The sequence below is a fragment of the Xenopus laevis genome, chromosome 9_10L (assembly GCF_017654675.1).
Source record: "Xenopus laevis strain J_2021 chromosome 9_10L, Xenopus_laevis_v10.1, whole genome shotgun sequence".
NCBI lineage: Eukaryota > Metazoa > Chordata > Amphibia > Anura > Pipidae > Xenopus > Xenopus laevis.
In genome coordinates, this window is record NC_054387.1 from 8,537,989 (window position 1) to 8,554,691 (window position 16,703).

The 16,703-nt window shown below is 43.2% G+C and overlaps 1 protein-coding gene across 2 annotated transcripts in view; it reads right to left on the reverse strand.

Moving 5' to 3' along the window:
- Nucleotides 1–16,703, reverse strand: part of cse1l.L (CSE1 chromosome segregation 1-like L homeolog) — a 38,729-nt gene that overhangs the window by 19,569 nt on the left and 2,457 nt on the right. For both annotated transcript variants that reach the window (NM_001092566.1, XM_018234370.2), the window contains 6 exon segments: nucleotides 8,183–8,290; nucleotides 9,403–9,493; nucleotides 10,804–10,949; nucleotides 11,057–11,158; nucleotides 13,064–13,206; nucleotides 16,095–16,189. In NM_001092566.1, coding sequence (NP_001086035.1) covers nucleotides 8,183–8,290; nucleotides 9,403–9,493; nucleotides 10,804–10,949; nucleotides 11,057–11,158; nucleotides 13,064–13,206; nucleotides 16,095–16,179 — 675 coding nt within the window. In that variant the 5' untranslated portion in view covers nucleotides 16,180–16,189.

The window sequence follows — 16,703 nt, forward strand, 5'->3', positions numbered from 1 at the left end:
AGTAAAATCAAAGAAAATAGCAGAATTGTATTCATAGCATTTATTCATGAAGCAACCTAATTTAACATTATTAGTAAATGAAATCAGCTATACTAAGCAGGTCCTGATAACCAATTCAATTTCAGTAACAATTAAAGCAAGAGCCGATATTTGCTATATCAAATTGTCAGTGCTAAGTAGATTTACCAGTTAAACTTCTAGTACAGTGATCCCCAACCAGTAGCTCGCGAGCAATATGTTACTCACCAATCCCTTGTATGTTGCTCCCAGTGGCCTCAAAGCAGGTGCTTATTTTTTAATTACAGACATGGAGGCAAGTTTTGGTTTCATAAAAACCAGGTGTACCGTCAAATAGAGCCTCCTGTAGTCGGCTAGTCCACATAGGCCCTTATTTAGCACCCCAGGATGTTTTTGTATGCCTGTGTTGCTCCCCAACTCCTTTTATTTTTGAATGTGGCTCAAGGATAAAAAAAGGTTGGGGACCCCTGATCTAGTGTGTCCTTCTGTTGATATGGCCAAGCACCTAGCTCAAAACAGAGTTCACGAAGAATCTTTTAGAACACTAATCGGTTCATACAGCCAATTTCCTACACCTTCAATATGTTTTCTGTGCTTGCCAGTTTATCTAAGAACCTACTCTGCCAATCCTTAGTTGATCAAAAGAATCATCCTCGTTGATCATCTTAGCAAAACGAGTGCAATAGAATACTAAATGCCTTGCAGTAAGGCATGCTAAACAGTTTGTGTTTAAAGAATTACATACTAATAACTTCCACTGCAGGTCCTCACTTTCCCTTAAAGGAGAAGGAAAGGTTAAAACTAAGTAAGCCTTATCAGAAAACAGGATTTTTGATACTCACCGTTAAATCCTTTTCTCTGTAGTCGATAGGGGGACACAGGGACCTTAGGGGTTAAGCTCCATCCTCCAGGAGGCAGGACACTTATGAAATTATTCAGGGGGCGTGTCTGGACAGCCAGCTTAACCCCACACACTTACATATTCCAATCAGTTTGTACCAAAGATACTGCTTATAAAAACGTAATAACTCATCGCCGAATGGCAGAACAGGAAAAAACAGTAAGAATATTCCCAATAGACCAACATGGTCAACGTTCCTCAATAGGGCGGGAAGCCCTGTGTCCCCCTATCGACTACAGAGAAAAGGATTTAACGGTGAGTATCAAAAATCCTGTTTTCTCTGTCGTCTCTGGGGGACACAGGGACCTTAGGGGATTTAACAAAGCAGCCCCCGACAACGGGTGGGAATTGAGGAATAACTGCGGCAATAGATTGACACTTTTTACTGCACTACGGAGTGCAGTACCTTTCGGCCAAACGCCGCCTCCGCTGAGGAGTATGTGTCAAGATTGTAAAATTTTGAGAATGTGTGAACAGAGGACCAGGTGGCCGCTCTGCAGAGCTGCTCCACTGAGGCAGAGTTGCGCCATGCCCAGGATGCTCCGACTGCTCTTGTTGAGTGAGCTCGTAGATTCAGGGGAGGAATCTTCCCTTTGGCTGAGTAGGCTTGTCTTATCGTCTCTTTTATCCATCTTGCCAGTGTTGCTTTAGAGGCTGCCTGGCCCTTTTTAGGCCCCGATGGTAATATGAACAAGGATTGAGAACGCCGAAAGTGCTTTGACCGCTCTATATACCAACGAAGCGCGCGGACGACATCTAGTTTGTGTAGTCTGCGCTCTTTATCGTTCTTGGGATCAGGACATAAGGTTGGCACTACTATTTCCTGGTTGATGTGGAAATGAGATACCACTTTTGGCAGAAAGGAAGGTAGTGTTCTAAGGACGGCTTTGTCCTTGTGGAAAATTATATATGGTTCTTCAGATGACAGAGCGCTGAGTTCGGACACTCGTCTGGTTGAGGATATTGCGATCAGGAAGAGCACCTTCTTTGTCAGTAGAGAATCGGAAATAGATCCCATGGGCTCGAACGGTGGATCAAGTAGTGCTTCGAGAACTAGGTTTAAATTCCAACCAGGGACTGGCGAACTGAACGGAGGCTTTAGGCGTTGTACCCCCTGCAAGAATGTCCGTATAGAATCGTCTAGTGCCAGTCTTGTCTGAAGGAGTACAGATAGAGCAGATACCTGTACCTTAAGGGAGCTGAGTTTGAGATTCAGTTGGAGACCCCTTTGAAGAAAGGACAGGATCCTAGGGATGTGAAGTTCTAGGAATGGGAAGCCCTCTTCGGTACACCAGCTGTGATAGGAGTGCCATATTCTGTGGTAAGATTTAGATGAGGTTGCTTTGCGAGCCTTCAACATGGTAGCAATGACGTCTTCCGACAGACCTTGTTTTCTCCAGATGTCGGATTCAATAGCCACCCCGTCAAAAGGAACAGACCCGGGTTGTGATGAGGTATGGGCCCTTGCAGGAGCAGATCTGGTCTGGGGTTCAGCCGGATCGGTTCGTCGACCGACATGTCCTGCAGGTCTGAGAACCATGTCCGTCGTGGCCAGTATGGGGCTACGACGATCACGGTGAGTTGTGACTGTCTGATCTTCTTCAGTACTCGGGGTAGCATCGGCAGGGGTGGAAATATGTACGCCAGATCGAATTGCCAGGTTTGAGTCATGGCATCTGTCCCTGCTGCTGACGGGTCCCGACAGCGAGCAAAGTACCTGGGTACTTTGTGATTGGCTTTGGAGGCCATGAGGTCTATTTGCGGATATCCCCAGTGATGTGCTAGGTCGGCAAATGCTTCTGGGTGTAGTTCCCACTCTCCGGGTTGTATTTGATTCCGGCTGAGGTAATCCGCCTTTGTGTTGGATACCCCCGGAATGTGGATGGCGGATAACCTCACTTTGTTGGTTTCCGCCCAGCGTAATATTTTCTCCGCCTCTGCTAGAGCTGCTTTGCTGCGAGTTCCTCCTTGGCGGTTTATATATGCCACTGTTGTGGCATTGTCGCTTTGTACTCGTACCGGTTTTGCTCGAAGAGGGTGTGTCCATACCTCGAGTGCCAGTCTTACAGCTCGTAGTTCGAGTATGTTTATCGGAAGTTTTGAGTCTTCTGTGGACCACAGCCCCTGTGCTGATAGGTTGTTCCAGGTCGCTCCCCAGCCCTGCAGACTGGCATCCGTGGATATGACTGTCCATTCCGGAGTCGCCCATGACTGACCCGTGTTTAGATTGGCGGGTTTCAACCACCAGAGAAGGGACTGCCTGGTCTGATGGGAGAGGGAAAATGTTCGGGAGAGGGATCCCCCTTTCCAGACGGCAAGAATGTTCGACTGTAGGGGACGAAGATGTATCTGTGCAAACGGCACTGCCTCTATGACTGAGACCATCACCCCTAGCACCCTCATTGCAGCTTGTATTGTGATCTTTTGAGGTAGGAGCAGAAGTTTTATGCGATCTCTGAGTCTTTTCTGTTTGTCGTGCGGAAGACAGACCAGTTGGGTGATCGTGTTGAACTCCAGTCCCAAGAATGTCATTTGGTGACTGGGGTGTAAGTTCGATTTCGACCAGTTCACTGTCCATCCGAATTTCTGAAGCATGGCTACTGCTAGGGAGAGATCCTGCTTTGCTTTCGTTGTCGTCCTGGCCTTTATAAGTAGATCGTCCAGGTAGGGAGTGATGGAGATCCCTTGTAGACGCAGTGCTGCTGCCGATACTGTCATCAGCTTGGTGAATACTCGGGGGGCTGTCGATAACCCGAAAGGCAGGGCTACAAACTGATAATGGTTGTTGGCAAAGGCGAAGCGTAGAAAGCGGTGGTGTGGTGGCCATATCGGCACGTGAAGATATGCGTCCTTTATGTCTAAGGACATCATCAGTTGACCCTCCTCCATGCCCCTGATCACTGAGCGCAAGGTTTCCATTTTGAAGCGGGTCGATCTGATGAACTTGTTGAGGATTTTGAGATCCAGGACAGGTCTGAATGTTCCATCTTTCTTGGGAACTATGAATAGATTGGAGTAGAACCCCAAGAATCGTTCTTGAGAGGGTACTGGCACTATGACTCCCGCCCGTTCCATATCTATTATGCATTTGAGAAAGGCTTGTGCCTTGGTATTGTTGGACGGGACTCTGGACATGAAGAATTTGTTGGGCGGGGGGGCAAGGAAGTCGATGTGGTACCCTTCTGACACTATCTCTGTGACCCAGGCGTCTGAAGAGTGAAGTATCCAAGCCTCCCGGAATCGTAGTAACTTGCCCCCTATTAGTTCCCTCGATTCCGGAGGGGATGGCCAGTCACGCAGTTGTTGATTTATCATTTGCTGGCTTGTTGTGGGTTTTGTTGGACTTCCAGGTTGGTCTTCCCCTGTCGTTGGGTTTTGAACGAAAGTGAGATCTAGGCGGTGACTGGTTTCGTCTGTGAAACCGACCACTTTGGCTCCGAAAAAATCTACCTCGTCTGGGGGTAGTAGTTGCTCTGCTTTTGGATTGCGGGAGGAAGGTACTCTTTCCCCCTGTCGCCTGGGAAATTATCTTTTCCAATTCTTCCCCGAACAACCGTTGTCCTTTGAACGGTAGTGATGTGAGGGACTTTTTGGAGCTGACATCTGCCGACCAACTTTTAAGCCACAAAATCCGTCTTGCGGCTATGGAGAGCGCGGAAGTTCTGGCTGTGGACTGCGCAGCGTCTAGAGTGGCGTCGCAGAGGTAGGCAGATGCATCAACAATAGGAAGAATGGATGTTGCGATTTCTGAACGAGGCACTCCATCCTGTACATCTTTGAGAAGAGCCTCGGCCCAGGCTTGTATGGCTCTGGAAACCCATGCTGAAGCCAATAAGGGCTGAAGTGCAGCCCCCGATGCCGAGTAGATGGCTCTTAGGGTACCCTCCATTCGTCGATCGGCAGGATCCTTAAATGCTGCCGCATCAGTAACCGGGAGAGTCGTGGACTTTGACAGCCGTGAGACTGGTGCGTCAACAGTTGGAGGATTAAACCATTTATCAACCAATTCTTTGGGAAATGGATAGGCCTTTGAAAATTTCTTAGAGGCTTGGAATTTTCGTTCAGGAAAATTCCATTCTTCTTGTATCAGGTTGGTTAGCTGATCGTGTGCAGGAAAGCAGGATACTGACTTCTGTTTACGTTTGAATAGACCCGTGTTCGAACCTTTCTCCTCCTGTGCTGGCGTGATATTAAGTATCTCGATTACTCCCTTAATAATGCCCTCAATGTCATGCTGAGTATCTCTTTCTCTACTTTCCCCTTGTGTCTCCTCATCTTCTGAGGATGCGTCAGATGGAGGGAGTTCCCCTTCCGACTGGGAAGAGTCCTGATCTGCTGAAGAAGCATCGGATATGTTATGTGAAATTGCGAGGTTTTTAGGGCTATTCGCTCTCTTGCGCTTTGCGGTGTGTTTGTGGCTAAGTTTAGATAATACTTTTCCCAAATTATCAGCAATCGCAGGCAGACCTTGCAGCGAGGCAAGAGATTGTGAAAGTTGTACTGCCCAGAGCGGTGCAGTAGTCTCTTGGGTGACTGGTTCACCAGTATCTTGAGAAGTGCCCTGGATATCTAGGTTCAATTGGCTCTGTTGTGAAGTAAGCACTTGAGTGGAGGTTGACCTCTGCACTCCTGAGCAAGTTCTGCAAAGCGGTTCGCTCTGGCCCCCAAGGAATTTAGTCTGACAATTTGTGCAGGCAAAATGAGAGACCTGCGCCGCTGCTGGGGTTTTCCCCCCCGCCCTAGGGAATAATCCCCCTGCCTTACCTTCTGCCATCCTGTCAGTAAAGATATTGCAATAGGTAGGCGTGTAGGATAAGGCCGCTGTCCACCACTGCCACCCCTGTGGTAATGTAGGAGTTAATCTCCTTCTCGGTGTAGTGGTGCTGGGACTGGGAGCCGCGTGTGCTAATCAGGCACGGAGCAACAGGGAGCTGTTATGCCTGATCGCGCAGAGTGAAAACTAAGATGGCGCCGTTTCGCGCGCATCAGGTAGTGGATGTGCTATTCCCTTCACCAAAATGGCGCCGACAGCCTCTCTGATGCCGCCAAACCCTTTTAACAAAATGGCGGCGCGTCTCCCTGTGGCCGCGCGGCTCTGCTGCTCTCCCTCAGAATCTGCACTGGTTTCGTCTGTAGGCAGAGGGAGAGCCGCCGCGCCAGCCGCAGGGTTGCGGAGTTCTTAGCCGAGCGCCAATGCCGGCTTCAGGTAACCGGGTGGGTAGAAGGAGGGCAGGGGAGGCGCAGCTTTCTATACCGGGTCCCTGTGAAGGGAGAGAGAGCCGGCTATGCATATGGGCTGAGGGAAGTGTAGGGGAAGGCCTGCCCCTTGACAGTGGCGGTTCCCTGTGGTGATAGGGAGATTATACATACCCCAACGTCCCTTTTACTCCTCAGCCTTCTCCACCGGTCAGACCTTCTGATCCGTAGAGGGGGAACAGGTTATGTCTGGGGGGTCTGCTCAGCCTTTTTCGGGCTGTGATGCTGACCCCACGGTGGAATCCCTCGAAGGAGGCATAGTCTCTAGTGAGCAAGAGTTAATCCTGCTCCTGAGAATACCTGCTGCTGTAGTTCCTGATGAAGAAAAGTTTTTCCCCATCAGTATAAGTCCATCCTCCAGGTAGCAGGACACTTAAAAAACTGATTGGAATATGTAAGTGTGTGGGGTTAAGCTGGCTGTCCAGACACGCCCCCTGAATAATTTCATAAGTGTCCTGCCTCCTGGAGGATGGAGCTTAACCCCTAAGGTCCCTGTGTCCCCCAGAGACGACAGAGAAAGGTCCATCTAAATATACCAGTAAACCCCCAAAGTAATGCTGCTCTGAGTCCTCTGTCAAAAGAAACAGCACATTTCTTTCCTTCTATTGTGTACTCATGGGCTTCTGTATCACACTTCCTGCCTTCAGCTTAAACCTCATTGCCCTGGGCAAGAGCATGCTCAGTTTGCTCCTCCCCCCCCTTCTCTGCTGTAATCTGAGCCCAGAGCAGGAGAGACTCAGGCAGGAAGTGATGTCACACCAAGGTAATACTGCAACTGCTATCCTAAACAAACAGAGAATTCTAGAGCATTTTACTCAGGTATGGTAAAGAATTCTACAGAATAAATATACCATTCTAGCTTGCACTATTGCAGCTAATCTATTGGCAATAAAATGCCTCCGTAGCTTTCCTTCTCCTTTAATTGATTGTTAGCCACGGGGTTGCAGTTTGCAGGCCCAATACTGAAAAGAATTTACACATAGCACACAGACATCATAAATATTTGCAATAATTCTGTTAAATTGATGTTTATACTGAAAACACAGCAGGCTTGTTTGGCCTGGGATTAGCCATTGGCTTTGTCTGTAACACTCTTCCCACACGCATGTTCCAGTGTTACCTCTTGCAGTTGCCATAACGCACTCGTCAACGTGTTCTGTGTGTTAATTGATCTCACGCCTTACGGATTAATATATTTTTGCATTTGTCTTGGTTCCGGTAGGGATAAACAGGGGAAATCAGACTAATTAACACATTCAGTGCCACGTGTTGGAATCCCCGGGAGTGAAGCTCATAGCACACCTTTTGGGAGCACAAGCCCTAAAGCCACAATAGTGTAGATTGTATTAAAGGAACAGTAACACCAAAAAATGAAAGTGTTTTAAAGGAATGAAAATATCATGTAGTGTTGCCCTGCACTGGTAAAACTGATCTGTTTGCTACAGAAACACTACTCCATATAAACAAGCTGCTGTGGAGCAATGGCAGAAATTGAAAAATGGCTATATGGCACAGGTTAACTAATGGATAACAGATAACACCATTAGACAGACAGAGCTTATCTGCTGAGCCTTTTCTCCTTTGAATGGCTGCCCCCATTGCTACACAGCAGCTTATTTATATAAACAATAGTAGTGTTTCTTAAGCAAACACAGCAGTTTTACCAGTGCAGGGCAACACTGCATTATATTTTCATTACTTTAAAACACTTTTATTTTTTGACGTTACTGGTCCTTTAAGACTACGTGACTGTCATCCAACAAGATTTCAAGAGTTCATTCAACTACTTGCAGAGCCTACACAAGGGCTCCATAGACAACTTGGTATGAGAATTGAAAGAATTGTGGAAGGACAGATAATCGCCCCTCTACCTGGAACAAATCAAAAGGGCTCCTGTATATTATATCATGCCACAATTACATTGATATCTATTTTGCTAACCATAGCCCCAGTATGGGAAGCTCTTATACATCCCTTCAAAATGCATTGCAGACAGATGTTACTTACCTGAAAGTTTAGACTGTGAAAAAGCTTGGCGATCAGGTTTAAGGAGGAGAAAAGAACCTTTAAAGCACCGACATCATTCGCATGAGTATTACACAGCTCAATGGTTGCCTAAAAAAAAAGGAGAAAAATGATTTAAACAGATGTAAAAACCACTTTCATAGTATAACACAGTTAAAGGGGGTTGTACACCTTTAAGGATAATGTAGAGAATGCTATTTTGAGACTCCATTATTTGTTATTTTTGAACGAGTTGGCTTTTTGTTCAGCAGCTCTCTGGTTGCTAGGCCCCAATTTACCCTATCAACCAGGCAGCTTTGTAAACGAGAAACTGAAATATAAATAGCACAGGGCCTGAATTAAAAGTAACAATAACTGTCAAACTGTAGTCTCACAGAGCAATAGTTTTTTGGCTACCGAGGTCCAATTTGAATTTAAAGGGATACTGTCATGGGAAAAAAATTTTTTTTCAAAATGAATCAGTTAATAATGCTGCTCCAGCAGAATTCTGCACTGAAATCCATTTCTCAAAAGAGCAAACAGATTTTTTTATATTCAATTTTGAAATCTGACATGGGGCTAGACATTTTATCAATTTCGCAGCTGCCCCAAGTCATGTGACTTGTACTCTGATAAACACTCAATCACTCTTTACTGCTGTACTGCAAGTTGGAGTGATATCACCCCCCTCCCTTTCAACCCCCAGCAGCCAAACAAAAGAACAATGGGAAGGTAACCAGATAACAGCTCCCTAACACAAGATAACAGCTGCCTGGTAGATCTAAGAACAGCACTCAATAGTAAAAACCCATGTCCCACTGAGACACATTCAGTTACATTGAGAAGGAAAAACAGCAGCCTGCCAGAAAGCATTTCTCTCCTAACGTGCAGGCACAAGTCACATGACCAGGGGCAGCTGGGAAATTGACAAAATGTCTAGCCCCATGTCAGATTTCAAAATTGAATATAAAAAAAATCTGTTTGCTCTTTTGAGAAATGGATTTCAGTGCAGAATTCTGCTGGAGTAGCACTGCTAACTGATGCGTTTTGAAAAAAACATGTTTTCCGATGACAGGATCCCTTTAAGAAATAATCAGAAGAAAGCAAATAATTAAGAAAAACTACAAAAAAATTAAAAAGGAATGTCAACTGAACTGGCCACTCTATGAAATACTAAGAGTTAAAGGTGAACTAATAATAAATACAGCATAGAGTAATCTTACCTTAAAAAGATCAGTCAGTGGCCCAGCAAAAGTATCAAGTACAAGCTTAATCTCTGTCCACAATTCACTCGATTTAAATTCATGCCGGTATCTGGCAAAAGTAGACCATGATTAGTTAATTCTCTATTTCCTAAGACCCTATAGCAAAACCATACAATTTAGCCTTAATTCTCTAATTTTTTAAGACCCTCTAGCAAAATCGTACAATTTAACCTTAATTCTCTATTTCCTAAGACCCTATAGCAAAACCATACAATTTAACCTTAATTCTCTATTTTTTAAGACCCTCTAGCAAAATCGTACAATTTAACCTTGGAATCTTTCTACATACAAACACCCAAGCACTGGATAATGATTGTTGAGGACCAAGCAATATGGTTCTGGTCACTGATACATGAAGGTGGGTTATCTCTGCACATATATATGCCAAGCACTTATTTTTCTAAGGGAAACACTAGATGAATACTATTAAAAAATAAGCTTTAAATAATTGGTAATAAAAAAGTAGGGAAGTTAATGTTTTGTGTTTATAGATTGGAACAATCCCATAGAAGTCAGGATTTGAGAAAAGACAGATAAAGTCCCATGTTATAGGAAAACTATACCCCTCAAACAATGTAGGTCTCTATAAAAAGATATTGCATAAAACAGCTCATGTGTAAAACCCTGCTTCATGTAAATAAAACATTTTCATAAAAATATACTTTTATAGTAGTATGTGCCACTGGGTAATCATAAATAGAAAATTGCCATTATAAAAAAAAAAGGGCCGTCCCCTGGGATCATATGATTCACGGTGCACACAAACACACCAAACATGTTAGGTCACATGAGCCAATTAACAGACAGAGTTGTGTCTTTTGCTTCCTCACTTCTTCCTGTTACAGTTAGAGCTGCAGTATTTCTGGTCAGGTGATCTCTTCCTGTTACAGTTAGAGCTGCAGTATTTCTGGTCAGGTGATCTCTTCCTGTTACAGTTAGAGCTGCAGTATTTCTGGTCAGGTGATCTCTTCCTGTTACAGTTAGAGCTGCAGTATTTCTGGTCAGGTGATCTCTTCCTGTTACAGTTAGAGCTGCAGTATTTCTGGTCAGGTGATCTCAGAGGCAGGACACAGACCATCACGAAATGGTGGTTCAAGGCAAGAGATGTAAAAGTGCAAGATTTACTTAAATATATAGACCAGTTTGATAAGAGCCTTTAATATGCCGCTTAATTTGATATAAAGTATCTGTTGATCAAGTGTTCAGTTTGGGGGTATAGTTTTCTTATAACACATTCTCCATTCATGCACAAAGGATTAAACCTTTTTCCTTGCCTCCCTTTCTGCTCTGGAGTTGGCTTTCACTACTACGACTTGCCTTCCTCTCAACTGTCATTGAAATATAGTAAACTAATGATACCTTTTGAAAAGGGAGTGAGCTGTGTGTAGGACCCCATTTATAACATGAAAGTCTCCACTCTGGAACCTGTTCACCATTTCTGTCAAGAGATTCGGCCACTTCTGGGGAAAATCTTCCCGGCCGATGATGCTGATGGCGTCACTTAACTAGACAAAAAAGAAAAAAGCAAAGATTTCTAGACCAAATAAAACAAGGTTGGTTGCATCACACACACAGATATGCAAGGATAGATAGATAAAACAAATCTAATTACCTGCTTTTGTATTTGCTCTGGGCTCCTCAGCATCAGGTTTATGATACTTGATTTAACAGCTATCCGGTCAGCTTCGCAGATTTTGTTAGACTCATCTTCAACCTGACGTAATGAATAAGGTAAACATTGGTCAAGGGTGTGTTTTGTTGGCCTTTACCTTTCTACAGCAAAAACTGGATTATGCTGCAAAATGTCGAGTAGCTTGTTAATGAGAATGTCGAGTAGCTTGGTATTGAAATGATTATCCTCTACCATATCAGTATGTATTCATATCCCAGTTCCAAAAATCTTCTGAGGTGGTTTGTAACCTTATATTCTACTTCTGCGGTAGAATTTATCTGCTATTTTAGGATCAGCAGCAGAAAATGGCTTAAAGGAGAAGGAAAGATACCGAAGCAGATTATTGCCAACAGATTAGCCGCAATAGTGCAAGCGAGAACACCATATTTATTATGCAGAATGCTTTACCATACCTGAGTAAACAGCTCTAGAAACTCTGTTTCTTAAGGATAGCAGCTGCCATATTAGCTTGGTGTGACATCACTTCCTGCCTGAGTCTCTCCCTGCTTTCTCATAGCTCTGGACTCAGATTACAGCAGGGAGGGGAGGAGGGAAAAGGGAGAGGGAGAGAGGTACAAACTGAGCATGCTCAAGCCCCAGCCCTGGAGGTTTAAGCTGAAAACAGGAAGTCTGATACAGAAGCCCATGAGTACACAATAGAAGGAAAGAAATGTGCTGTTTCTTTTGACAGAGGACTCAGAGCAGCATTACCTTGAGGGTTTACTGGTGTATTTATATAGACCTTTCTGATAAAGCTTACTTAGTTTTAGCCTTTCCTTCTCCTTTAATCTGTGACTGATGCCTTAATTTGGATATGTTCTCAACCTATTGCCTTAATTTGGATATGTTTCTCTAGGGATGCACCGAATCCAGGATTCGGTTCGGGATTCGGCCTTTTTCAGCAGGATTCAGCCAAATCCTTGTGCCTGGCCGAACCAAATCAGAATCCTAATTTGCATATGCAAACTAGGGACGGGGAGGGAAATTGCGTGACTTTTTGTCAGAAAACAAGGAAGTAAAAAAAGTTTTCCCCTTCCCACCCCTAATTTGCATATGCAAATTAGGGTTCGGATTCAGTTCGGTATTCGGCCGAATCTTTCGTGAAGGATTCGGGAGTTCGGCAGAATCCAAAAAAGCGGATTCGGAGCATCCCTAATGTTCTCATAACCTATTGCCTTAATTTGGATATGTTCTCATAACCTATTGGTCCTCAATTTTTACAGACTTCTAAAAAGATACCTGACCAAGGACCAATTTAAAAATCAATGGTTTTGGCCCCATAACCAGGCCAATAAAATACAACCTCAGTAAGGAGTGGCTTAATTGCAGGGCCCCATCTGGATGCAGAGACACCCAAATATTAACCTGTTGGTCCCCTGGGCCACTAGGTTGGAAAGCCCTTAAAATAGATACATGAACGGCGCTGAATTATTTTCTACTACGTCATATGAAATTGGTGAACCTCTAACATTGAGCACCGGGCTTATCACACTTGAAGAGTGTGCGGGTGGCTACTAGTATTTCTGCAAAACTTCAGTCACTCTTTACTGCTGTACTGCAATTTGGAGTGATATCACCCCCCTCCCTTCCCCCCCAGCAGCCTAACAACAGAACAATGGGAAGGTAACCAGATAGCAGCTCCCTAACACAAGATAACAGCTGCCAGGTAGATCTAAGAACAACACTCAATAGTAAAATCCAGGTCCCACTGAGACACATTCAGTTACATTGAGTAGGAGAAACAACAGCCTGCCAGAAAGCAGTTCCGTCCTAAAGTGCTGGCTCTTTCTGAAATCACATGACAATATCACAAATAAAAAATACACTTGCTTGTTCAGGAATTCAATTTTATATTGTAGAGTCAATTATTTGCAGTGTAAACAGTGTCATTTAAAAATAAAAACTATATCATAAAAAATCTATGACAGAATCCCTTTAAATACTTACAATTCTCCAGTTCCTTTTGATGTAATTTTTGAAAGTGACGGCAGAGCAAACTTTGATGACATTATCTTGAGAGCGTTCAACCAGTGTTAAAAGCAGGAGAGGATAATTCTGATTTCCTTCAACCGATTCCAGATACTTTTCGGCTGGGAAGGAACAAGGCGGGACATTTAACATTAGACTAGGTTTTGGACTGGGTAAATGCGACCAACAATACAGCATTCCCTAGCACAGTCATGGCCTCATCCGGCTCATAAATACTGGGACTTACTTAAAAGAGACACATCGGATAAATTAAAAAAAGCCTAATTTTGTAGGCAATTGTGAATAATATGTGGTTTTGCATTGTGCTAAAAATGAATATCCTTGAAAATAGACCCTTTATTTGAGCTCTCCATAGATGTTTTCTGGTCCCTGTCAGTTTCAAATGTGGGGTGGGCGTGTCCTAATGGTCCCTGCCAGAAGCACAGTAGGAGGGCGACAGCCAATGACAGCCCTGCAGTCACGCAAGCAAAGACAGGCTTCAGTTCCCTATCAGGTACTGCTAGCTGCTGATTGGTTCCTGTCCTACAGTGCAGTGAGCCGCTGGTTCCCCTGCACAGCCTGGGAAAGGAGGCAGCAGAAAGTGGAACAGATGGGCGGGAATAGTAGGGATTTTACAGAAATTTACAATAAAGTAACCAAAAACACAACTTTTTGAAGCAGAGTGCAGTTAAATGCACTGGTACATTCTTGTTTTTTTACATAAAATTTCTCCTTTAATGCTATCTAACATTGATAATTGAATGACAATGCCTACCCCAGCCTTATTTTGCTTAAAGACAGGTCATTTTGTTGAAAAGGGACATGGAGTCCACCAATTAAAATATCAGGTGGTTGATGGGGTCCCTACATCGTCGAAGGGGATAGAACAAAAGAGTTGCTAAAAAAGGAAGCTGTAAGACTGTTTGGCACTCTTATACCCTCAGGTTTGAATAGGGAATATGAACTTCAGAAAATTTTCCGGTAGCTTATTTTTTATAGATTGTTTTTATATCTTTTCCAGGTATTGATTCTTGGACTGATGCATTTTATTTATATAGCGCCAGCATATTTCGCAGCGCTGTATTATGTATGTATGGATATGTGGAAGAATCTGTTACAAGATGTAAAAAATGTTTCATGTCAATTTGCAACATTGTGTTCTCCAATTAACTTAAGGAATTTCACCTATTTTTATTCAAAATGAAGCTGCCATTAGATGGCGCTATATTGAAAGGTATAAAATGTGCTCATTAATGTGTAGCTTGAGGAAAGGCTTCTGTTAGCCTGAAACGTTGCTGTATATCTGTATAGTGAGTAAAGCCCCATTAATTTATGTTTTTCAGAAAACTTTATTGCCTGGTGCGGTCTAATTTAAAAGTGTGCTTAAAGACAGGTTGAAACAGAAAGGAACACTGCACCACCTCTACATAATCCCCTATTTTACTCAACAAATGGGTCGTACCCCTGAAAACCTTTGCCCTTGGAATGGGGTAATTTCTTTCATCTGATCTGGAAGTGCCCCCACATCCTTGAATTTTGGACCCAAATAGTAGACTGCCTAGAGCTCAATCTCGAGTTCTCCAGGGTTCTCCACAATCCATTCTAGACTCAGGTTCCGGGTTCTTTTGTTCTATGCCAAGAAAACAATAGCAATGCCTCCATCGAGCCTGGCTCTAATTGGTTAATTATGCTGTCGGGGCCAGGGGATTAGCCACCAAATTTAACAAGGTCTAGGGTCCTTGACAATTCACTCGTGTTTTTAAAAACTCCCCTAAACTCCCATAAATTCGACCAATCGAAATGTATTAAAAAAACTAGGGATGCACTGAATCCACTATTTTGGATTCGGCCGAACCCCCGAATCCTTTGCTAAAGATTCGGCCGATTACCGAACCCTAATTTGCATATACAAATTAGGGGTGGGAAGGGGAAACCATTTTTTACTTGCTTGTTTTCGGACAAAAAGTCACAAGATTTCCCTCCACGCCAATAATTTGCATATGCAAAATAGGATTCGGTTCGGCTGGGCAGAAGATTTGGCCGATTCCGAATCCTGCTGAAAAAGGCCGAATCCTGGCCGAATCCCAAACCGAATCCTGGATTCGGTGCATCCCTAAAAAAAACTGAATTAAATCAACTCCAATGGAACTCTCTAAAAAAAACTTGAATGTCAGGAAGGCTGCAAACAACTCCAAATTGATCCCTTGACGTCTGTCATTGACTCAAACAGCAATTTGTCAGGTTTTTCAGTGGCGAATAGTCAAATTCTTAAAGGGCCAGAGTATAATAAATCTCAAAAACCCTCAATTTAAAAAAAAAAACAAAAAAAAACTTGTATCGAATTTGACAGTTTTGACTACAACAAATTTGAAAATTTGAAATTTCAATTCAACCCTGGATAAATCTTCCCCTTAGAATGCCAGTTACACTAGATCAGTCCCCTCCACTGAATTATCCTACCCAGACTCCTAGTTGCTCAACAGATTTGTACCACTGTGACTCCCTCCTGACATGCAAGAATAAAGCTCATCAGTGAGAATGTTGGAGTATTAAAGGATCAGTAACATAAATTTTTTTTATTAAAAAAATGTGTTAGTGTAGAACGAAAAAAAAACACAAAGACATACTAAACTTTTAAATCGCTAAGTCTTTATTAAGAAATAACTTAGCAAAACTCCGCTTGTGCTCCTCTTCAGAAAAGGCGATATGGTGACAATCCATCATGCAGCACTCAATTTCTCCTCCCTGGCTATCTCCTATAAGGAAAACAGGGAGGAGAAATTGAGCGCCGCACCAAGGATCGCCTTTTCTGAAGAGGAGCGCAAGCGGAGTTTCGGGAAGTTATTTCTTAATAAAGACTTAGCGATTTAAAAGTTTTATATATCTTTGTGGGGTTTATTTACGTTCTACACTAAAAAAATTTAATAGGAAAAAATTTATGTTACTGGTCCTTTAAGAATAAAGAATGCCCGCTAACACATTAGCAGCAGCGTAGAACTATAGCATTTACCTGGGCGTCTTACAGCTGGGTCTGGATCAAGGGTTTTCTTCAAATACTCCGTTAGTCCCTGTAAATTGCCTTCACTCAGTTCCATGGTGGAAGATCTGGAAGATACAAACAGACCAGCACATGAGCATTTTTACAAAGAAACATCAAGGTAAAATAAGGGGGTGTGCATTTTGTCTACAGAAGCCAAACTGTCAAAAATGGGGGTATATTTTCCCTTGAAGCATATGAAGCACCAGTGCAGTTTCCTCTGCACACAGACAGAAGACAAACCTTGAGGGGTGTATGGATATTTCACTGTTCAATACCCCATACCTCTTATACAGAGCTTACAAAGCCTATACCAAGTGTCAATTTATATTGACACTTGGAAAGGCATCTTGAGAAAGGTTCTAAACTCCAAACCGAAACGTTGATGCAATGCATATTTAATGATTCTTTAATAAATTAATGTTTATATTAACATCGGTGTGCGTGTAACCACTAGACTTCTGGATTTCACGATCTATACACAGCACCCAAGTCTGGATTTTTAACGACGAGTGCGGACCTTAATGGTGGATATATATATATATATATATATATATATATATATATATATATATATATAAA